Source organism: Mobula birostris, chromosome 14 (assembly GCF_030028105.1).
Source record: "Mobula birostris isolate sMobBir1 chromosome 14, sMobBir1.hap1, whole genome shotgun sequence".
In the NCBI taxonomy this organism is placed as follows: domain Eukaryota; kingdom Metazoa; phylum Chordata; class Chondrichthyes; order Myliobatiformes; family Myliobatidae; genus Mobula; species Mobula birostris.
This window is the reverse complement of record NC_092383.1, coordinates 94,843,918-94,864,106: the sequence shown is the minus strand read 5'-3', so window position 1 is coordinate 94,864,106 and position 20,189 is coordinate 94,843,918. Positions and strand designations below refer to the sequence as shown.

Sequence of the window (20,189 nt, the reverse complement as noted above, 5' to 3'; positions counted from 1 at the left end):
AGTCCTCAGTGATGATCTCCGGGGTTTCAACATTCCGAAGGTTTCAACGAGATCGCCCCACATTCTTCTAAATTCCAGTGAGTACAGGCCCAAAGCTGCCACACGCTCCTCATATGTTATCCCCTTCATTCCTGGATCATCCTCATGAACTTCCCCTGGACTCCCTCCAATGACAACACATCCTTTCTGAGCTATGGGGCCCAAAACTGTTGACAATACTCCGATTGTAGCTTGACTAGTGTCTTATAAAGGCTCAGCATTATCTCCTTGCTTTTGTATTCTATTTCCCTTGAAATAAATGCCAATATTTCATTTGCCTTCTTTACCACAGACTCAACCTGTAAATTAGCCTTCTGGGAGTCTTGCACAAGGACTCCTAAGTCCATCTGCACCTCTGATGTTTGAAACTAGTGTTCCTTTTATCAAAATATATTATCATACATTTCCCAACATTGTATTCCTTCTGCCACTTTTTTGCCCAATCTTCCAATTTGCCTAAGGCCTGCTGCAATCGCATTGCTTCCTCGGCATGACCTAGCCCTCCCCCCATCTTCGTATCATCCACAAATGTTGTCACAAAGTCATCAATTCTGTTATCTAAATCATTGACAAATAATGTGAAAAGTAGCCGTCCCAATACTGACTCCTGAGGAACACCACTAGTCTCTCGCAGCCAACCAGAAAATGCCCCTTTTATTCGCACTTGCTCTATCCATGCCAGTATCTTTCCTGTAATTGCATGGGATTTTATCTTGTTAAACAGCCTTAAGTATGCCATCTTATCAAATGCCTTCTGAAAATCCAAGTAAATAACATCCACTATCTCTCCTTTGTCCACCCTGCTTGTTACTTCCTTGAAGAACTCTTAACAGATTTGTCAGACAAGATTTCCCTTTACAGAAACCATGCTGACTTTGACTTATTTTATCATTAGTTTCCAAGTACCTCAAAACCTCATCCTTAATAATATACTCCCAACACTTTCCCAAACACTGAGGTTAGACTAACTGGCATGTATTTTCCTTTCTTTTGATTTTCTCCCTTCTTAAAGCGTGGAGTGAAACTTTCAATCATCCAATCGTCCAGCACCATGCTGGAATCAAGTGATTCTTGAAAGATCATGACCAATGTGTCTGTTATCCCTTCAGCTACATCTCTCAGGACTCTGGGATATAGTCCATCTGGTCCAGGTGACCTATTCACCTTAAGATCTTTGAGTTTGCTTAGCACTTTTTCCTACGTAATTGCAAAGGCACTCCTGGTCCCTGACACTCGCGGACCTCTGCCACACTGCTCGTGTCTTCTAGTGAAGACAGATGCAAAGTACCCATTAAGTTCATCTGCCATTTCTTTGTCCCCCATTACTACTTCACCAGCATTATTTTCTGGTGGTCCAATATCAACTCTCAGCTCCCTTAAAAACTTTTGGTCAGAGGTAAGTTTTTCACACAGAGAGAGGTGGGTGCATGGAATGCACTACCAGCGAAGGTAGTAGAGGTGGATACAATAGGGTCTTTTAAGAGACTCTCAGATGGGTACATAGAGCTTAGAAAAATAGAAGACTATGCCATAGGGAAATTCTAGGCAGCTTCTAGAGGTTACATGGTTGGCACAATATTGTTTATATGTATGCTGCTTTATATTATTGGCTAGCCTGTCCTTTTATTTCACCTTTTTCCTTTCTTATAGCTTTTTTAGTTGCCTTTTGTTGAATTTTAAAAGCTACCCAATAATCTAACTTCCCATTCACTTTTGCTACCTTGTATGCCCTTTCCTTGGTTTTTATGCAGTCCTTAACTTCCTTTGTCAGCCACGGTTGCCTACCTCTGCCATTTGAGAACAACTTCTGTGGACATACCTCAGACATCCCACCTCTCCCGGAAGTTCCGGGAGTCTCCTGCAAATTAATAGTGGCTCCCTGATGCCCACATATTATAAACAATGTCCTGGAAATTGATTTTTTTGAGAGCGAGTGTGAGAGAACGCGCGAGAGAGAGCGAACGCAAGAGCAAGAAAGCAAGCGAGAGAGTGAGCGTGAGAGCGACCACGAGAGAGACAGTGTGAGAGAGTGAGAGCGAGAAAGCAAGCGCGAGAGCGAGCGAGAAAGCAAGTGTGAGTGAGAGCGACCACGAGCGAGAGAGCACGCGTGTGATAGAGAGAGAGAGCAAGAGCAAGAGAGTGCCAAAAAAGTCAGAGTGGCAGAGTGTTCCAAAAAGAAAATATAAAACGTATGTCACCCCAGACTACACTCAAGTGTACCCCTGCCTAATAGGGGTCAAAAATAATGACAGTGTTGCTCGCTGCACTGTTTGCAACAGTGACTTTTCTATTGCCCATGGTGGGTTAAGACTGTAAAAGACATGTTGAGGTGAGTTTGACAGGTGTCATTCGTTCATTAGCATAGCTAACGTTATTTAAACTAGCTGGCTAGCTGCTAAGGAGCTACTCTATTGCAGACATCCCACCTCTCCCGGAAGTTCTGGGAGTCTCCCACAAATTGATGGTGCTAGCTCCCTGAAATGAGTTTTTGCAGGGTGGGATGTCTGATATCTATCCTGCACCTTGTGAACTATTCCCAGAAACTTCAGCCATCTCTGCTCTGCCATTATCCTCCTCCAGTCTACCTGGGCAAGCTCCTCTCTCATGCCTTTATTCCATTGCAATACTGATACATGTGACTTGTGCATCTTCCTCTCAAATTTCAGTATAAATTCAATCATTTTATGATCATTTTCTCCTAAGGGTTCCTTTACGTTAAGCTCCCTAATAAGGTCTGGGTTATTACACAACACCCAAGCTAAGACAGCCTTTCCCTGAGTGGGTCATGTCACAGACACTCTCTTCCTGTGGAACCCAGTCTGGCTGATCGCAGGTGGATTCTTCACTATAAATAATGAGTTATATGGAAGGAGATTATTGGGCCCAACAACTCTGTCCCATTCTATGTAAGAATAGTGCTGCGGTCCCACTCCTTCCTTCCTTCCTCTTCTCCCCCTCCCAAATGAATTATTCCCTCTCAAATATTCCTTTGGTTCAGTTTTCAACAGTACTTTTAATTCTGCCTCTACCCTAGCAATATATTCCAAACCCTCACTTCTCTTCATTGTTAGTGGCAGAATACATGCAACAAGAAGAAAATGAATTTTAAATGAAGTACTAGTATCTGTAATCTCTGCTCTAGAGAAGAGATTCCCAACCTGGATCCATGGATCATCACCCAGAGAGTAGTGGAGTAACTTGCAATTTATGTTATAGCATAACGACTAGAACTGACAGGCTCTCACTCACCATCAAAGAAGAAAGAGAGATTGGGATTGCTTGAGTGCCGGATTCTTGAGTCGGGGGGCTTCAAGAAGCCATGTGGCCCGGTGTTTCGATATTTCCAGGTGGGGCCTGGAAGATGTGCACCTTCGGGGTGCGACCCGTGGATGACCAAGTTTCTCGCTGAAGTCACCAACTGAAGCGTCGTGGGAGATAGAAACATCAAGACAGCATGCGGTGTGCGCTGCTGTCGGGAGGCCCCTGCACTCAAGCAATCCCAATCTCTCTTTCTTCTTTGATGGTGAGTGACAGCCTGTCAGTTCTCAAGTCAGGGGGCTTCGAGAAGCAATGCGGCAAGATGTAGCATCGAAACACCGAGTTGTTCGCCTCCCCTCTGGTTTGTTGCAGGAGCGATATCTCCCTGTCCCTCGCTAGCAAGTAGAGGTGGGGGGGGGGAAGGGTTGATGCTTTTGCTGCTGGGAGGAGTGGGCTTTGGGGTTCTAATGTTTTCTGTCATTCACTCTTTGAGTCTTTTTCTGTTTCATGGATGCCTGTGAAGAGTAAGAATTTCAGGTTGTATGCTGTATACATTCTCTGATTAAATTGAACCACCGAGCAGCAATAGGACATCCTCCATCACTACAATAGTGATAATGTTGTATCACAACACTCGCCCCCCCAACACACACACACTACTATAAATAGGTACAAACATTCACACTCAATTGTCTTGCGATAGCTTTTATTCTTTTAGTTTCAACCAGTTAGGGTGTTGTTCCATGGTTGTATAAATGACAGTAAAGATTCATTTACCAAATTACACTAATCACAATATTGAAAATGATCCTTTGGCAGTTTAGTCTGAATTTAATAATAGCTTCTAAAAATTTTCAGAACGTTTAATATCAGGGATCAACTTGGTGGCAATTTTACACAGAACAGATATATACAAAAATATATCTTCATATCTCATACAATAGTCACTTGATCTCATTAATAGTTAAAATAGATTTAAATAATTCAACTCAGTACAAATTAACAAAGACATTCACATTCTCCAGACTAATATGTTTCACGCGCGCAGAGTGTTTCTGTGATGTCTTCCACCTACCGAGTCCCTGCTGATCGATTTACTCTCCACATCAACTCTCCTTGGATACTACCCTTCAATTACACACCAGGAACAAATTACCAACCAGCAGTGGGAGAAAACCAAAACACCCAGTAGCAACCCAGATCAAAAGACCGTAAGATATAGGAGCAGAATTAGAACATTTGGCCCATCGAGTCTCCTCCACCATTTCATCATGGATGATCTGTTTTCCCACTCCAGCCTTCTCCCAGTAATGACTTAATCAAGAATCTATCAACCTCTACCTTAATTATACTTAATGACGGCCTCCACAGCCGCCATGTGGCAACATAAGGTGCTTGGAAGAAGGTACAGAGGAGATGTCAGGGATAAGTTTTTTTTATGCAGAGAGTGGTGAGTGTGTGGAAAGGGCTGCTGGCAACGGTGGAGGAGGCAGAAACGATGGTTTAAATAAAAATCATTTGAATTAAACATCTAAATTGAATTGAATTAAACATCTAAATTACTGAAATTAACTGTTACTAGTTATATTGATAGAAGTTGGTAGAAGTGAGCAAAGTAGTAAAATATACTGTAGTTGCCAGTTACAAGGAAGGCATGACAGCGGCTATTTCATCAGGAGTTTGAGGAGATTTGGTATGTCACCAAAGACAATAGCAAATTTCTACATTTGTACTGTGGAGAGCATTCTAACTGGCTGCATCACCGTCTGGGGTGGGGCACTGCACAGGATCAAAAGAAGCTGCATAAAGTTATAAACTCAGTCAGCTCCACCATGGGCACTAGCCTCCATAGTATCCAGGACATCTTCAAGGAGCGATGTCTCAAATGGCGGCAGCTATCATTAAGGACCCCCATTATGCCCCTGTTCTCATTGCTACCATCAGGAAGGAGGTACAGAAGCCTGAAGACACACAGTCAATGATTCAGGAACAGCTTCTTCCCCTCTGCCATCAGATTTCTGAATGGACATTGAACCCATGAACACTGCCTCACTACTTTTTTTCCTCTTTTTGCTCTACCTACTTAATTCAACTTTTTAAATATTTATATGTACTTCAATTTACTGTTTATTTTATGTATTGCACTGTCCTGCTGCTGCATTAAAAAAAATTCATGACATATGCCAGTGATACTAAATGGGATTCTGATTATCTAAAAGTGCTAGTTATCACACACTACTGATTCTTCACCCTCTGAAATGCTGTGTCTGCAGACAATTAAGGTTTCATTATACTTTGTACACAAAATAATGACAAAAGTGCTGTGGAAAAACTACCCAATGTAATACTTCAAGAGTTGTTATGAACAGACATTCAACATGTTCCATTTGCCTTGTGTTGCTGTTCATGCACGATCAGTCATGAATGAACACAGGATATATTGTCAGAGTGAGGATGAGGAACAGCATATATTGATATCCTAAGAGAAAGAGAGAGAGAAAAAAATTAAACAAATGGATTTTTAATAGGGGAGCACCAGCACTAGAGATGGAAAACCAATGTTAAAATGATTGAGACTTAGTTAATTGTTCAAAGATTCAGAGTACAAAGTATGTATAATCCATATAACAGAAACATCTTTCATGTTAGTTTGTTCATTATGATGTAGGCGATCACGGTCTTTCCATGATCATTATTGTTCTTGGCAAACGTTTCTACAGAAGTGGTTTGCCACTGCCTTCTTCTGGGCAGTGCCTTTACAAGATGGGTGAGCCAATACTCTTCAGAGGTTGTCTGCCTGGCGTCAGTGGTCACATAACCTGGACATGTGACATGTACCAGCTGCTCATATGACCGTCCACCATTTGCTCCCATGGCTTCACCTGACCCAGGTGACTAAGCCAGTGCTACACCGCCCAAGGCTAATGGATGGAAGGAGCACCTTACACCTCCTTTGGTAGAGATGTATCACCACCCGGCCGCCCAATTTTCATGTCAGTACAAAATCAGACGTCATCAGTAATAGCTAACTCATTGGCAAAAAATTCATCACAAGCAGTCACACTGGTTTTAGATGATTCGTACTCATACAACCCCAGCAATTCAAAGAATCATTGAAAACTGGAACTGGACTGTTAAATTTGTGTCAGGAGCATTGATAACATGGTATTGCATTAAAGATGTTAATAGTGATGCAAAAATATAGTTGTTTCATAGAACAGTATTACACAGGAACAGGCTCGTCAGCCCACAATGTTCCATCAAACAAATTAGATTAGTAATCAGCACAAAAGTGCAATTGCGAAGAAAGCATGGCAGTGCCTCTACTTCCTTAGCAGTTTGCTGAGGTTCATCATGACATCTAAATCTTTCACAAACTTCTGTAGATGTGTAGGGGAGGATATATTGACTGGCTGCATCATGCACCAATGCCCTTAAATGGAAAAGCCTACAAAAAGAAGAGGATTTGGCCGAGTACATGACGGGTAAAACCCTCCCCGCCATTGAGCACATCTACATGAAACACTGCTGTAGGAAAGCAGCACCCATCGTCAGAGATCCCCACCACCCAGAGCATGCTCTCTTCTCGCTGCTGCCATCAGATAGAAGGTAGAAGACACACCACCAGGTTCAGGAACAGTTACCACCCCTCAACCATCAGGCTCTTGAATAAACAAAAAGGGATAACTACACTCAATTTCACTTGCCCTATTACTGAAATATTCACACAACCAATGATCACACTTTCAAGGACTCTTTATCTCATTGTCTCATGTTCTCGTTATTTATTGCTATTTATTTATATTTGCATTTGTACAGTTTCTTGCTTTTTGCACTCTGGTTGATCGTTCATTGATCCTGTACATTCAAAAACCTCCTGAACATCCCTATTGTGTTTGCCGCCACCACCACCCCTTACAGGGCATTCCAGCCACCCACCACTCTCTGTGTAAAAGAAAAACCTTGCCCCACACATTTCCTTTGAAGTAACCCCCTCTCTTGGTTTAATTGCATGCTCTCAGTGTTAGAGCAACACACGCAAAATGTTCCAGGAACTCAGCTAGTCAGGCAGCATCTGTGGAAAGGAATAGACAGGATGTTTCTGGCCCAGCCCCTCCATCAGGACTTTAGTCATAGAATCATAGAAAAGTGCAAAGACAAAAACAGACCCTTCAGGCCATCAAGCCCTTGCCAAACCTTTTAAACTGCCTATTCCTATCAACCGGCACCAGGACCATAGCCCTACCATCCATATACCTATCCAAACTTCTCTTAAACATTGAAATCAAGCTTACATGCACCTCATTCCACACCCTCGTGACCCCTAGTGAGGTTTCCCCTCATGTTCCCCTTAAACTTTTCACCTTTCACCCTTAACCCTTGACCTCTGGTTGTAGTCCCTCCCAGCCTCAGTGGAAAAAGCCTTCTTGCATTTACCTATCTATACCCCTCATAATTTTGTATACCTCTATCAAATCTCCTCTCAATCTTCTACATTTGAAGGAATGAAGCCCTAACCTATTCAATGCAACACACACAAAATGCTGGAGGAATTCAGCGGGCCAGGCAGCATCTATGGCAAGGAATAAACAGTCGACGTTTTGGGCCGTGACCTTTCATCAGGACCCTCACAGATGCTGCCTGGCCTGCTGAGTTCCTTCATCATCTTGTGTATGTTGCTTTGGATTTCCAGCATCTGCAGATTTTCTCACATTTGAAATCCTAACCTATTCAAATCTTTCCTTATAGTATTAGATGTGGTTTGTAATTAGACATCTCATGGTAAAAGTATTTATTTTATTATATGTGTAGGAGATAAACAAGCAGTGATGGTTCACTGAGGAGATGGAATAGATTCAGCACTCCTAAATCTGGCCCCATTGCCCAGCTCCTTTGGGATTTTAGGCCTAATATTCAAATAGACTGCAACGTAACAAATCCATCTCCCAATGTTGTTAACAAAGAAGTTGACATTCATTTCACTGGACGTGAGTGCTGTATTTAAGATAATGACAGAGGTTCCAGTAAGGCTCAGGAAAAGAGAGGGGACTTTTAATATAATTTTAAACAAAGGACCATGCAATCTTGGATTGAATACGATGATGGGCCAGGTCCAAGAACAAGGCACGACCTGAGGTTTGGATGATTTAAGTGCCAGGCCAGATTGAAAAGTTCAGGGTGTCAGGACCAGAGGCGAGGGATGGGCCAGTTCAGCTCATTGCTCCATGAGGTTTACTCATCTCTGTGCTGAACTGAGGCTGTGGTCTGCAACTAACCGGCTACTGGATCAGCTGCAGTGATGACTGGCTTCATGACTGTAGACTTATTTTTGTGAACTTCAGTTGTTTGCGCGATTTGCTTTTTTTCCCCTGCACACTGGGTGTTTGATGGGTTTTTTTTTCTTTTAAATGGATTGTATTGGGTTTCTTTGTTTTGTGGCTGCCTGTAAGGAGACAAATCTGAAGGCTGTGCATAGTATACATACTTTGATAGTAAATGATAGAAAAAGACCAAGTACTCTGAACTGGCAACTGAAGCTGCCCAGAACGGCTGGAAGACCAAGATTTTCCCTGTCGAAGTGGGATGCAGGGATTCGTTGCTACATCTGCGACCAGTCTATTGAAGAAGATGGGGGTGAGGGTTATTCACTCCAACAAGCAATCAAGTCCTTCTCAAATGCAGCAGAAGAAAGCAGTAATTGGATTTGGATTGACAGGAAAGACGACAACTGGGCTGCAAGATGAAGACAGGAGGGTATGGAACTGGGGGGCGGGTGTATCTGGGTCACCAGGTAGCACCATGAGCCCTCTGGAGACGTCGTGGGCTTTTCAATGAAACGTCAAAGAAGGAGGGTGCCCACCTAATGACCCCGATGAGGTATCTACCCTTCTTGTCACCACTCCAAGCCCACTACCAACATCGAGAGTGCCGACTTATCATAGGGGTTGAAACATCAAGTCCTATTAGCTCTACTGACTTTGAATGGACTTCTACTTAAACTTCTTCAGGGCAGGCACAAATTGAAGAGACTTTACACTGTAGGAAATCAGCAACACAAGAGATTCTGCTGATGTTCGAAATCCAGAGTAACACACACACACACACACACAGTTTGGGAGGAACTCAGCAGTTCAGGCAGCATCTACGGACGGGAATAAACAGTCAACGTTTCAGGCCGAGACCCTTTATCAGGACTGGAAAGAAAGGGGGCTCTCAGCTTCTCACTTCATTCCCCCCTCCCCCAACCCCCTACCGTTCCTCCTCCCCTGGTTTCACATATCACCTGCTGGTTTGTATTCTTTCCCCTCACCCAACCTTTTTACACTGGCTTCCTCCCCCATTCTTTTCAGTCCTAATGAAGGGTCTTGGCCCAAAACACCAGTTATTTATTCCCCTCTATACGCTACTTGACCTGCTGAATTTCTCCAGCATTTTGTGTGCGTTACTAAGGAATAAGGTGGGGTCAAAGGAATACCATCTGGCAGGTGATAGGTGAAACCTGGCGAGGGGAAGGTGTGTGGGTGGGGGAGGGGTGGATGAAGTGAAAAACTGGGAGGTTATAGGTGGAAAAAAATCAAGGGCTGAAGAAGGAGGAATCTGAAAGGAGAGGACAGTGGACCATGGGAGAAAGGGGAAGAGTGCTACTGGGGAGGCTTTAAACTGGATTTGCAGGGGGATGGGAACTGGAGTGCCAGAGCTGACAGTGTGGCTGGGGTGAAAATAAATGATAAAAGTTCAAGCAAATCCGCTGATAGAAAGGTTGTGAGTGGTGGTAAAAATCTCCTGAGGTGTATATATTTCAATGCTAGGAGTATTGCGGGGAAGGCGGATGAGTTGAGGGCGTGGATTGACACGTGGAATTATGGTGTTGTAGCAATTAGTGAAACTTGGCTACAGGAGGGGTAGGACTGGCAGCTTAATATTCCAGGGTTCCAATGTTTCAGATGTGATCGAGGCAGAGGAATGAAAGGTGGGGGAGTAGCATTGCTTGTTAGGGAAAATATTACAGCAGTGCTCAGGCAGGACAGATTAGAGGGCTTGTCTACTGAGTCCTTATGGGTGGAGCTGAGAAACAGGAAAGGTATGGCCACATTAGTGGGATTGTATTACAGACCACCCAATAGTCAACGAGAATTGGAAGAGCAAATCTGCAGAGAGATAGCAGGCAACTGCAGGAAACATAAAGTTGTGATGGTAGGGGATTTTAATTTTCCATACATTGATTGGGTCTCCCATACTGTTAGGGGTCTAGATGGTTTAGAGTTTGTAAAATGTGTTCAGCAAAGTTTTCTAAATCAATATATAGAGGGACCAACTAGAGGGGATGCAATATTGGATCTCCTGTTAGGAAACAAGTTAGAACAAGTGACGGAAGTCTGTGTAGGGGAGCACTTTGGTTCCAGTGATCATAACACCATTAGTTTCAACTTGATCATGGACAAGGATAGATCTGGTCCTAGGGTTGAGGTTCTGAACTGGAAGGCGGCCAAATTTGAGGAAATGAGAAAGGATCTAAAAAGCGTGGATTGGGATAGGTTGTTCTCTGGCAAGGATGTGATCGGTAGGTGGGAAGCCTTCAAAGGAGAAATTTTGAGAGTGCAGAATTTGTATGTTCCTGTCAGGATTAAAGGCAAATTGAATAGGAATAAGGAACCTTGGTTCTCAAGGGATATTGCAACTCTGATAAAGAAAAAGAGAGAGTTGTATGACATGTATAAGCAGGAGGAAGTAAATAAGGTGCTTGAGGAGTATAAGAAGTGCAAGAAAACACTTAAGAAAGAAATCAGGAGGGCTAAAAGAAGACATGAGGTTGCCTTGGCTGTCAAAGTGAAGGATAATCCAAAGAGCTTTTACAGGTATATTAAGAGAAAAAGGATTGTAAGGGATAAAATTGGTCCTCTTGAAGATCAGAGTGGTCGGCTATGTGCGGAACCAAAGGAAATGGGGGCGATCTTAAATAGGTTTTTTGCATCTGTATTTACTAAGGAAACTGGCATGAAGTCTATGGAATTAAGGGAAACAAGTAGTGAGATCATGGAAACTGTACAGATCGAAAAGGAGGAGGTGCTTGCTGTCTTGAGGAAAATTAATGTGGATAAATCCCCGGGACCTGACAGGGTGTTCCCTTGGACCTTGAAGGAGACTAATGTTGAAATTGCAGGGGCCCTGGCAGAAATACTTAAAATGTCGCTGTCTACAGGTGAGGTGCCGGAGGATTGGAGAGTGGCTCATGTTGTTCCGTTGTTTAAAAAAGGATCGAAAAGTAATCCGGGAAATTATAGGTCAGTAAGTTTAACGTCGGTAGTAGGTAAGTTATTGGAGGGAGTACTAAGAGACAGAATCTACAAGCATTTGGATAGACAGGGGCTTATTAGGGAGAGTCAACATGGCTTTGTGCATGGTAGGTCATGTTTGACCAATCTGGTGGAGTTTTTCGAGGAGGTTACAAGGAAAGTGGATGAAGGGAAGGCAGTGGATACTGTCTACATGGACTTCAGTAAGGCCTTTGACAAGATCCCGCATGGGAGGTTAGTTAGGAAAATTTAGTCGCTAGGTATACATGGAGAGGTGGTAAATTGGATTAGACATTGGCTCAATGGAAAAAGCCAAAGAGTGGTAGTAGAGAATTGCTTCTCCGAGTGGAGGCCTGTGACTAGTGGTGTGCCACAGGGATCAGTGCTGGGTCCATTGTTATTTATCATCTATATCAATGATCTGGATGATAATGTGGTAAATTGGATCAGCAAATTTGCTGATGATACAAAGATTGGAGGTGTAGTAGACAGTGGAGAAGGTTTTCAGAGCTTGCAGAGGGACTTGGACCAGCTGGAAAAATGGGCTGAAAAATGGCAGATGGAGTTTAATACAGACAAGTGTGAGGTATTGCATGTTGGAAGGACAAACCAAGGTAGAATATACAGGGTTAATGGTAAGGCACTGAGGAGTGCAGTGGAACAGAGGGATCTGGGAATACAGATACAAAATTCCCTAAAAGTGGCGTCACAAGTAGATAGGGTCGTGAAGAGAGCTTTTGGTACATTGGCCTTTATTAATCAAAGTATTGAGTATAAGAGCTGGAATGTTATGATGAGGTTGTATAAGGCATTGGTGAGGCTGAATCTGGAGTACTGTGTTCAGCTTTGGTCACTAAATTACAGGAAGGATATAAATAAGGTTGAAAGAGTGCAGAGAAGGTTTACAAGGATGTTACCGGGGTTTGAGAAACTCAGTTACAGAGAAAGATTGAATAGGTTAGGACTTTATTCCCTGGAGCATAGAAGAATGAGGGGAGATTTGATAGAGGTATATAAAATTATGATGGGTATAGATAGAGTGAATGCAAGCAGGCTTTTTCCACTGAGGCAAGGGGAGAAAAAACCAAAGGACATGGGTTAAGGGTGAGGGGGGGGAAGTTTAAAGGGAACATTGGGGGAGGGGCTTCTTCACACAGAGAGTGGTGGGAGTATGGAATGAGCTGCCAGATGAGGTGGTAAATGCAGGTTCTTTTTTTAACATTTAAGAATCAATTGGACAGATACATGGATGGGAGGTGTAGGGAGGGATATGGTCCGTGTGCGGATCAGTGGGACTAGGCAGAAAATGGTTCGGCACAGTCAAGAAGGGCCAAAAGGCCTGTTTCTGTGCTGTAGTTTCTATGGTTTCTATGGTAGTGGAGGCGCGAGGAGAGAGGGGTAAGAGGGGAGTCAGAATGGAGAATGGAAAAAGAGAGAAGGGGAGGGGGAGAAATTACTGGCAGTTAGAGAAATCCATGTTCACGTCATCTGGTCTACTCAAGATGGGCAGTGAGGTCTGTTTTTTTTGCCAAAACAGTTAACGCTTACAGCTCATTTGTTAATGTCAATCACTCACAACCACCAAAATTGCTTTTTTTAAAATGAAGATTTCAGGAAGTGAACAAGATTGCAGTTGAGTAAAACATGTCAACCTTACAAAAATGATTTCACCATATTGTAGATAACAATTCTGCAGTATGTTGAGAATGGGGTGTCAGGGAGGGCTAGCACCTCTGGTGGGAGAACATGTCGCATCCTTTTCAGGGCGGTTGGTCCACCGTTGGTCCCCACCTGGCACTCAGCTCTCACCTGTGGCTCCCCGTAGCTGTTTGCATGCGACAGCGGCCACACCCCGGGCAACGGCTTCGACAAGCCGGCTAAACCAGGTGAGGGTAGCCAACGGGTCTCAAACCCTCGGTGAGATAGGGAGTTGTCTATCCCAGCATGTGAAGACAGACTCCGGCGGATTGAGCAGATGAGACCAATGGAAGGTCCAACGGTCAAAAAGGCGGTCTCTGCAAGCGTCGTGGAACGTGTAGAGCAGGACAAGACACAGAAGACGTCCTGGTCATCCACTGCGCCTAGTCCCATCTCCAGCCGTCTAGACTGTCTTGCCACTGGATCGAGATGGGAATTGGGAAGAGAGAGTGAGGCTGACGCTGCGCAACTCTCCCTCACTTAAATCCAAATCACGCGCTAGTCTCAACCCCATCATATTGGTGTCGAGGTCCTCATCGACGTCAATGATGGACGAACAAGAATGTTGAGAAACAAGGTTACCAAAAAAAAGTGGTATTGAACAAGAGAAAATACGCAGATACTAGAAATCCAAGCAATACATAGAAAATGCTGGAGGCTAGGCAGCATCTATGGAAAAACAGTACAGTTGATGTTTCGGGCCGAAACCCTTCAGCAGGACTGCAGAAAAAGGTTGAGGAGTCTGAGTAAAAGGTTGGGGGGACGGGAGGAAGGAACACAAGATGATCAGTGAAACCAGGGGTGGGCTGGTGAAGTAAAGAGTTGGGAAATAGATTAGTGAAAGAGATACAGGGCTGGAGAAGGGGGAATCTAATAGGAGTAGACAGGAGGCCATGGAAGAAAGAAAGAGGGAGGAGCACCAGAGGGAGGCAATGGACAGGCAAGGAGATAAAGTGAGAGAGGGAAATGGGGATGGGGAATAGAGAATGGGGGGGCGGTGGCATTACTGGCAGTTCAAGAAATCGATGTTCATGCCATCAGGTTGGAGGCTACCCAGATGGAATACAAGGTGTTGCTCCTCCAACCTGAGTGTAGCCTCATCGCGACAGTAGAGGAGGCCATGGATGGGCATATGAGAATGGGAAGTAGGATTAAAATGGGTGGCCACTGGGAGATCCCTCTTTTTCTGGCAGATGAGCACAGGTGCTTGGCGAAGTGGTATTGACTGATCTTGTGTGGAACGAAGGGGAGGAGAGTGCCCCCCCCCACCCCGGAATTCAGTGTACTATGGACGCCAATAACTGTATTTTAATATGAATATAGTAACTGTATTGAAACCCTTAACCTTTGTATGTTTTTTGTCACTGAATGAAGGTTTATAAAAAATAGAAAGGTGGGGAGTACAGCCTGGCCACAGGGCCGATACCAAACAAGATAGCCCTGTCGCAGCATCCATCAGCAGGGACCCCCACCACCCTGCTGGTCATGTTCTCTTCTCACTGCTGCCGTCAGGAGCCTCAGGACTCACCCCACCAGGTTCAGGAACAGTTATTACCCCTCAAACATCAGACTCTTGAACCAGAGGGGATAACGTCACTCAGCCCAACACTGAACTGCTCCCACAGCCTATGGACGTGCTTTCAAGGAGTCTTCATCTCATGTTCTCGATATTTATTGCTTATTTATTTAGTATTTTGTTTTTATTTTATTTGTTTTCCCCCTCTTTTTGTATTTGCAGAGTTAGTTGGGGTTTTTTTGCATATTGGTTGTTGGTATTGTTTGCTGTACTTCTATCCACAAGAAAGTGAACTTCAGGGCTGTATATTGTGACATATGTGTACTTAGATAGCAAATTTACTTTGAACGTTGATATTCTCGGGACACAGAGAAATTCCTGGGATAGTTTAAGTCAAGGTTTCCCATCCTGGGGTCTATGGACTCCTTGTTTAGTTGTATTGGTCTATGGCACAAAAAAGGTTGAGACCCTTGTTTAAGATAACTCCAACAAGGATCTAAACCAACAGTAGAATCAGGAAAATCCAGAAAGATTTGGTCCAGATGTGGGTCAATGGGACTAGGCAGAGTAATAATATGGCGCGGAATCAATGGAACAAAGGGCTGCTTCTGTGCTGTAGTGCTCTGTTACTCTAAGACTCTAATAATAAAGCTGCAGGAATCCAAAGAAGCCAACATCTGAATAATATTGATTCACAGATATACAAGCAAAGTGCTGAGGGATGGCACAATACTGTAGCAGTTAGCATAACATAATGACAGCAACGACACCCAGGTTCAATTCCCACCGTGTTTGTAAGTAGCTTGTAAGTTCTCCCTGAGACGGCATGAGTTTCCTCCCACAATCCAAAATTGTACAGGTTAGTAGGTCACATGGGTATAACTGGGCAGCCGTGTCTCATTGGACTAGAAGGGCTTGTTACTGTGCTGCATCTCCAAATTAAGTATATTTAATTAAAAAAAAACAGAAGATGCATTATGGCATCTACAGGTCTCTTCCAGTCACACTTAGAATGTCTAGAGCAGATCCAAGCTGTTCCATACAGTAAATTTCAGCATATGGGCAGTTAGGATTCTTTAAATGTAATGGCTCATGGATGATATAAAAGTAGAGGGTTATGTAGGAGGGAAGGTTTAAAGTAGGTCAAAAGGTCAGCACACCATGGGCCAAAGGGCTTGTACTGTGCAGTATTGTTCCTATGATCTGAATGACAATAGTAAGAGTAAGGAATGAATTACACATTAAATGTCGGGTCTGGAAGACCGAAGTTATAAGGAAAGATTGAATAGGTTTGGACTTTATTCCTTAGAATATAAAAGATTGAGCAGAGATTTGATAGAGGTACACAAAATTATGAGGAGTATACCCACTGAGGTTGGGTGGACTATAACCAGAGGTCATGGGTTAAAGGTGAAAGGTGAAAAGTTTAAGGGGAACATGAAGGGAAACCTTCACTCAGAGGGTCGTGAAAGTGTGGAACGAGCTGCCAGCACAAGTGGTGCATGCAAACTCAATTTCAATATTTAAGTAAAGCTTGGATAGGTACGTAGATGGGAGGGCTATGGTCCTTATGCAGATGGATGAAAGTAGGCAGTTCAAATGGTTTGACATGGACTAGATGGGCCAAAGGGCCTGTTTTTCTACTATAATCCTCTGTGACTCTAAATTGTCAATGTTCAATTTGAAGTAGCAAAATACAAACATAAATTAAAATTAATTTCAGCATTTAGTATTTTATTCCATATTCCCATTCAACACAGGAAACAGACATTTTGGTCATCAGGTCTATGCTGTTCTGTGGTGGGATTAGTACAGATATGCATGGTGGTCAGCATAGACTCAATGGGACAAAAAGCCTACAGGTAATGGCTCTTCTGTCTATGTTCCAGATCCCACTTATCCATACAATAGTACAATTCACAGTGGGCAATTAACCTACTATCACACACATCTTTGGGATGTGGAAAAATGTCGAACATTCGGGGAGAGAGATCCACATGGTCACTGGGAGACATACAAAATCCACACAGACAGTGCCAGAGTTCAGGATTGAACACAGGTCACTGGAACGGTGAGGCAGTGCATGTACCAGTTAGGCCACTGGCCTGCACACTGCACCATTCATACTGCAGCTCTGGGCAGGAACTCGCCACCGCTTCCTATTTGTCACTCACAGGTAGGCAATAAAATTTCAGTCCTGACCACGATGAAACATAACAAAATCTCAAATGGTTCAATTCAGAATTGCTTTCAATTTCTTTCTCTTTTAAACAAACTAATGAAATGTTTTGACAAGTACTGCATTTCAATCAATTTACTCTTGGAAAATTATACAAAGGTTTACATACTCACCAACACTTGTTCTGACAGATCCACCTTTAGTTGGGAGATTAAAAAAAATTGATTATAGGTACCATAAATGCAAACACACTCTTCAGTATTGTATAAATAATTCATTACTGATACTGAACAAAACAGTATTGTATGGTCTTAATTATATCACTAGTTCTGCATTAAAAGTGACCATACTGTAAACAGAGATAAGGAAAATAATTTTAGAAATAGGACTCTAGTTCATATTACAAGGTGTTTCTGGTCTCAAGTCGTTTTTTCTTTGTTACTCTATTAGGCATTTTTGATTGGGGCAGACTGCAAATAACAAACTGAACTGAACTGAATATGCCTGGACTCTTCGATTTTTTGTTTTCTATTCTGTTTTTCACTTTTTTTTAAGTTGCCGTATGTGCAATTTTATTTTGCAAGGGAGGGTTGATTTTTTTGTTGAATGCTTCCATGGTTTTCTGTGTTTCATGGCTGTCTGTTGGAAAATGAATCTCAAAATTGTAGACTACTTACATATTTTGATAATAAATGTACTTTGAATTTAAATTTTCTATCTTTGAGTTTTGCTTGAGGTCTTGAACAAATTCTAATGATTTTTGGGTTCCTGTGTATGCTACAATCTTTGACAAGCACCAAATATTGCAGAATCAGAAATAAGGATCAGAATCAGGCTTATTATCACTGATATATGTTGTGAAATTTGTCTTGTGGCAGCAGTTGAGTGCAATAAGAAATATATACGGGGTGACAGGGTGAAGATATGCTTCTACCAAAGGAAGTGTAAGGCACTCCTTTCCTCTGCTGGCCTGTGGGTCACCCTTAGACAAGGTGTAGCACCTGCTTAGTCACTTGATCAGGGTCACATGAAGCCACGGGAGCAGGTCGTGTGAGCAGCTGGTGCACATCACAGGTCCTGGTTATGTGACCACTGACACCAGGCAGACAATCTCTGAAGAGTATTGATAATGGCCGGGGTCACCCGTCTTGTAAAGACACCGCCCAGAAGAAACCGCTTCTGTAGAAATATTATATATTCTGTAGAATAACTGCTTTCTCTGGGCAGTGTCTTAAATAAATAATGCAAAAATAGTGAGGTCGTGTTCATGGGTTCACGAACCATTCAGAAATTTGATAGCAGAAGCTGTTCCCAAAACATTGAGTGAGGCTTCAGTAACTACTGCCTGATGGTAGTAATATTATGCACAGTGATTTATAGATTAATAATGATTAATCCTGCTATAGCAGATCCATCAAACAAGGAGAGTTTCAGTAGGTTGGATCTGCATTCTTTAGGTTAGAAGAATGGGAGGATGCCACAAGCTCATGAGTAGTACAAGCAAAGTTAGGCCATTCAGCCCATCAAGTCTGCTCTGCCATTCCATCATGGCTGGTTTATTTTCCCTTTCAACCCCATTCTCCTGCCTTCTCCCAGCAACCTATGATGTCCTGACTAACCAAGAACCTATCAATCTCTGCTTTAAATACACCCAAATGACTTGGCCTCTACAGATGTCTGTGACAACAAATTCCACAGATTCACTACCCTGTAGCTAAAGTTATTCCTCCTCATCTCTGTTCTAAAGGGTTATCCTTCTATTCTGAGGTTGTGCTATTTCTAGATCCTTCCTCGCCCCCCCCCCATTGAAAACATTCTCCCAATGTCCACTTGATCTAGGCTTATCGTTATACAAGTTTCAATGAGATTATCCCTGATACTTCTAAACTACAGCGAGTACAGATCCAGAGCCATAAAATGTTTCTCATTCATTAACTCTTACAATCCCAGGATCATTCTTCTAAACCACTTTTGGACCTTCTCCGATGCCAGCACATTCTTTCTTAGATCTGGGGCTCAACACTGCTCATAACACTCCAAATATGGTCTGATAAATGCTTTATAAATACCTGAATAAGCTATCCAAAGATCAGACTACAAGATATAGGAGCAGAATCAGGCCATTCGGCCCATTGAGTCTGTTTTAATTGTGGAAGGATCAACAGGGTAGAGATGGGAGCAGGTTTATTCTGGCAGAGGTGTCCAGAACTTGAGGTCACAATCTCAAAATAAGGACTATTTAGGACTGAAACAAGGTTTAACTTCATAACTGTGCTGTTGCTGCAGAACAACAAATTTCAAGAATATGTCAGTGATAATAAACCTGATTCTGAATTAGGAATTTCTGCAGAACTCAGGATGAGGGGAGCAATTACTTGTGGAGACTAGCACCAAATGAAAGTGAGCAGGACCTATCAGGATCCTCTGCAGAGCCTGAGATCACTTGGGTAATTAGATAACTGGCGAGGGCCAATAAAAATAATTTAGGTTTTAGCTGTTCACATTTACGTCCTGACATCTCTGTCCGTGATGAGGCCACACTCAGGTTGGAGGAGCAACACCTCAGATTCCACATCAGCATCTTCTCAGCAATTTGAAACAACTTCTTAACTTCTCGTGCTCAGTTCTGACATAAGGTCCCTGACCCAAATCACTAAATGTTCCCATTACAGATGTTGCCTTTACTGAGATTTTCCAGCATTTTTGCATTTTTAGTCAGTTTTGAAGCAGATTCTCCTTTACACATTCAGATTTCAAGTGACAATTAGTATTATCTCCAAATGGTATTTCTAAAAGTCTCTGAGAAACATTTTATTAATATTACCAACAAATATGAATGAATATTTCAGAGCCCAATGCTGACCTCAAAGAACCTTACTTGCAACAGAAGACAACTGTTTTACAAGAATGTTTCCCGAAACATGTCTGAAGATAAATACTTACCAGTAGTAGCTGTTGTGGTATGTTGCATCGCTGTTGTGTTGTTACTTCCAGCTAACGAAGGGGAAAGAAATAAGATTATTCAAAGAGAAAGAAATAGGATTACTGAATGTCATTAGGTACAACTTGAAAAGAATATCCCTTAAACTTTTGCTAGTGATAAATAGTGCAATTGTGTGTAGAAGTGGTCTTCCTACTCACAGCCAATGAAGGGGAAAGAAGTAGAATCATTTAACTCAGAAGGTAACAACCTGACAAACATATT

General features: G+C 42.7%; 1 protein-coding gene across 1 annotated transcript in view; it reads right to left on the bottom strand.

The window, feature by feature from the left end:
- Nucleotides 1-3,993: 3,993 nt before the first annotated feature.
- LOC140210126 (C4b-binding protein-like) overlaps nucleotides 3,994-20,189 on the bottom strand; it is a 47,832-nt gene continuing 31,636 nt past the window's right edge. The window contains exons 14-16 of the mRNA XM_072278978.1: nucleotides 19,928-19,978; nucleotides 17,158-17,181; nucleotides 3,994-5,776 (exon numbers count right to left, since the gene is read on the bottom strand). Of these exons, the coding sequence (XP_072135079.1) occupies nucleotides 5,712-5,776; nucleotides 17,158-17,181; nucleotides 19,928-19,978 (140 nt within the window). The 3' untranslated portion in view covers nucleotides 3,994-5,711. The remainder of the gene's footprint in view (nucleotides 5,777-17,157; nucleotides 17,182-19,927; nucleotides 19,979-20,189) is intronic.